Source organism: Eurytemora carolleeae, unplaced genomic scaffold, assembly GCF_000591075.1.
Source record: "Eurytemora carolleeae unplaced genomic scaffold, Eaff_2.0 scaffold1743, whole genome shotgun sequence".
NCBI lineage: Eukaryota > Metazoa > Arthropoda > Copepoda > Calanoida > Temoridae > Eurytemora > Eurytemora carolleeae.
This window is the reverse complement of record NW_019397632.1, coordinates 49,735-51,950: the sequence shown is the minus strand read 5'-3', so window position 1 is coordinate 51,950 and position 2,216 is coordinate 49,735. Positions and strand designations below refer to the sequence as shown.

The 2,216-nt window shown below is 32.7% G+C and overlaps 1 protein-coding gene across 1 annotated transcript in view; it reads left to right on the top strand.

Annotated features, from left to right (window-relative positions):
• The first annotated feature begins 91 nt into the window (after positions 1-91).
• The window catches only part of LOC111715266 (serine/threonine-protein kinase tricorner), a 26,406-nt gene continuing 24,281 nt past the window's right edge, over positions 92-2,216 (top strand). Inside the window, exon 1 of the mRNA XM_023490575.1 lies at positions 92-355. Coding sequence (XP_023346343.1) covers positions 130-355 — 226 coding nt within the window. The 5' untranslated portion in view covers positions 92-129. The remainder of the gene's footprint in view (positions 356-2,216) is intronic.

Below are 2,216 nucleotides of genomic sequence, written 5' to 3'. Positions count from 1 at the left end.
TATCTTCTATCTCTATCCAACCACTTGCAGTTTCTGTAAAAAAAAAAATTTCAATAGTTTTTAGATGCTATGAAAATTAAATTTACAATAAAATCTTTAAAAAAACAAGATTGAATATTTGACTGAAGAATGACGACCCATCTCCCTCATTGGTCAAAGCTTAGCTTTCACAAGAAGTCTAAACTCGGTCCTGAAGGGGGGTCCCCGAAAAACTCGAGAAAAACTCGAAGTACTATCGAGCTGCCTGAAAGGGAAGAGGAGGATGGTTCAAGGAGGGAGGGAGACGAAACCTCAGATAACAATAACAAAGAAAATATGCTTGAATCAGATTTAGATAAAAAGTTGGATTTGGAAAGTAAGTTTTCCTTCTCTTTCCGGACTATGTTTGTACTCGTAGGAAAATACAGGGTTACTCACAAAGGATGAGACAAAATGAACCACTGTACTGCAGAAGTGTTTTTTTTTCCTTTTCCATGAAACGCTTTAATTTTTTTCAAATGATAACATTCAAGTCACAAATTCACTTTTTTAAATCGTTTAATTTGGGTCGCCGGCCATTAAAGTCTCATTTTTGGTGAGTAACCTTGTCCTTAACTTAAAATATAAGGAATATGGATCAATTACAATCAATTACAATTGTTTACAATAAAATCTGGTTCCTAAGCCTTTCTCATACGTCACAGGAAAATATAAACAAACATATAACTTCATTCCTTTACGCTGTACTTTTATTTTGTACAATAAAATTATTTGAGGCTGTAATATATTATTTTTATCCTAAAAAAAACAATCGTTTAAAACTTTCGAGTTTGCTTATATTTTTTCTCTGGGTCAAATTTTGGTATGATGACTAATTTTGGGAAAAAACATATGCCAAACACGAACCACGTAGTATGTACAATGTACTGTGTGTAACTGTACAAAGTACTGTTTGTAACTGGGCAGTGTACAATGTACCATGATAAAAAACCGCGTGCAGAAAACGACCGCCATCGTCAAAAATATACGGAACACTAGCTTGGGAACCCAGAGTTGCCAGGGTAGTCATTGTTTACACGCGCTTTGTCGTAAATTTTGATTTTCGCTATTTTTCCCCCTCTAAAAGTTGACCCACTCAATTAAGAATTTCAAAAGCAAGGAACATTTCGATGGATCTCCCGTGTTCCCCAATCAAAGTTTGCGGCCAATCGGTCCATGGGTTTATGAGTTATGATCGGACAAACAGACAAACAGAGATTACAGCTTTATTTATCCAAATACACACACACACACATACGATTTGGACTCACATGTTTTGTATAAAAGATGAAAACTAACACCTAGCTGTGAAGCAGGTTTATGATGTGTGAGGGTTTTTTCAACAAACTGAAATATTTGATAATTCTGGCCGCCAAGGGGATTATTCAAGGAGGCTTGATAAAACCTAGATTTATAGCATTCAGGGATAAATATTTTTACATTTTCTAATAAATTAAAAAACAAAAAGATATTTTTGTCATTGTAATTTAAAATCGACACATCTTTCAATCAACTACATGTCTTGAGATATCCTTGATTTTTAATCTGAAAATTGAAAACTTGCTTTATGAAAGTTACTTGAGGATTTACGCGCATTAAGACAAGGAAGGAAATTGATAGAATTTATTTTTTTAACACTCTTTTAACTCAGGATCGTTTGCAATAACGTCATAACATAGGAAACTTTATGTGTGTTCAAAAATTGTAATAATCATTCGACGCGTAATATTTGATTTTGATGACGTACGTTGAATAAAAACTATTTCTTTTGAAGTTTAAGGAAAGCAAATTTGTAAGGGTATTAAAGAAGTGTGTAGGTATTTATTATATGTTATATATATTATATATCATGTATTTTTCTATACATATTATTTAATATATTTAGTATATGCTAATAAAATGAATACATATATTCAGTAAATCCTCAATATTTCCTATTCAGAAACTTTTCAAAACTAGATATAGTTTAGACCAGATATGTTTCAAACTATTTGCTTTCAATTTCAACAATCTATTGAACCAAATTTACCTAACTTTTAAAATATTATCAATATCTATTTTACCTTAAATCCCTCCGGGGTTGTCCCGCTTCTTTGTTCAATTCATACAGAAAAGACGGAAAAGGGAATAATATGGTTTCCAAGCCGAGTAAGACTTCCTGGAAAGTAAAAGCAAAGGTTTAAGACCCCCCCCCCCCC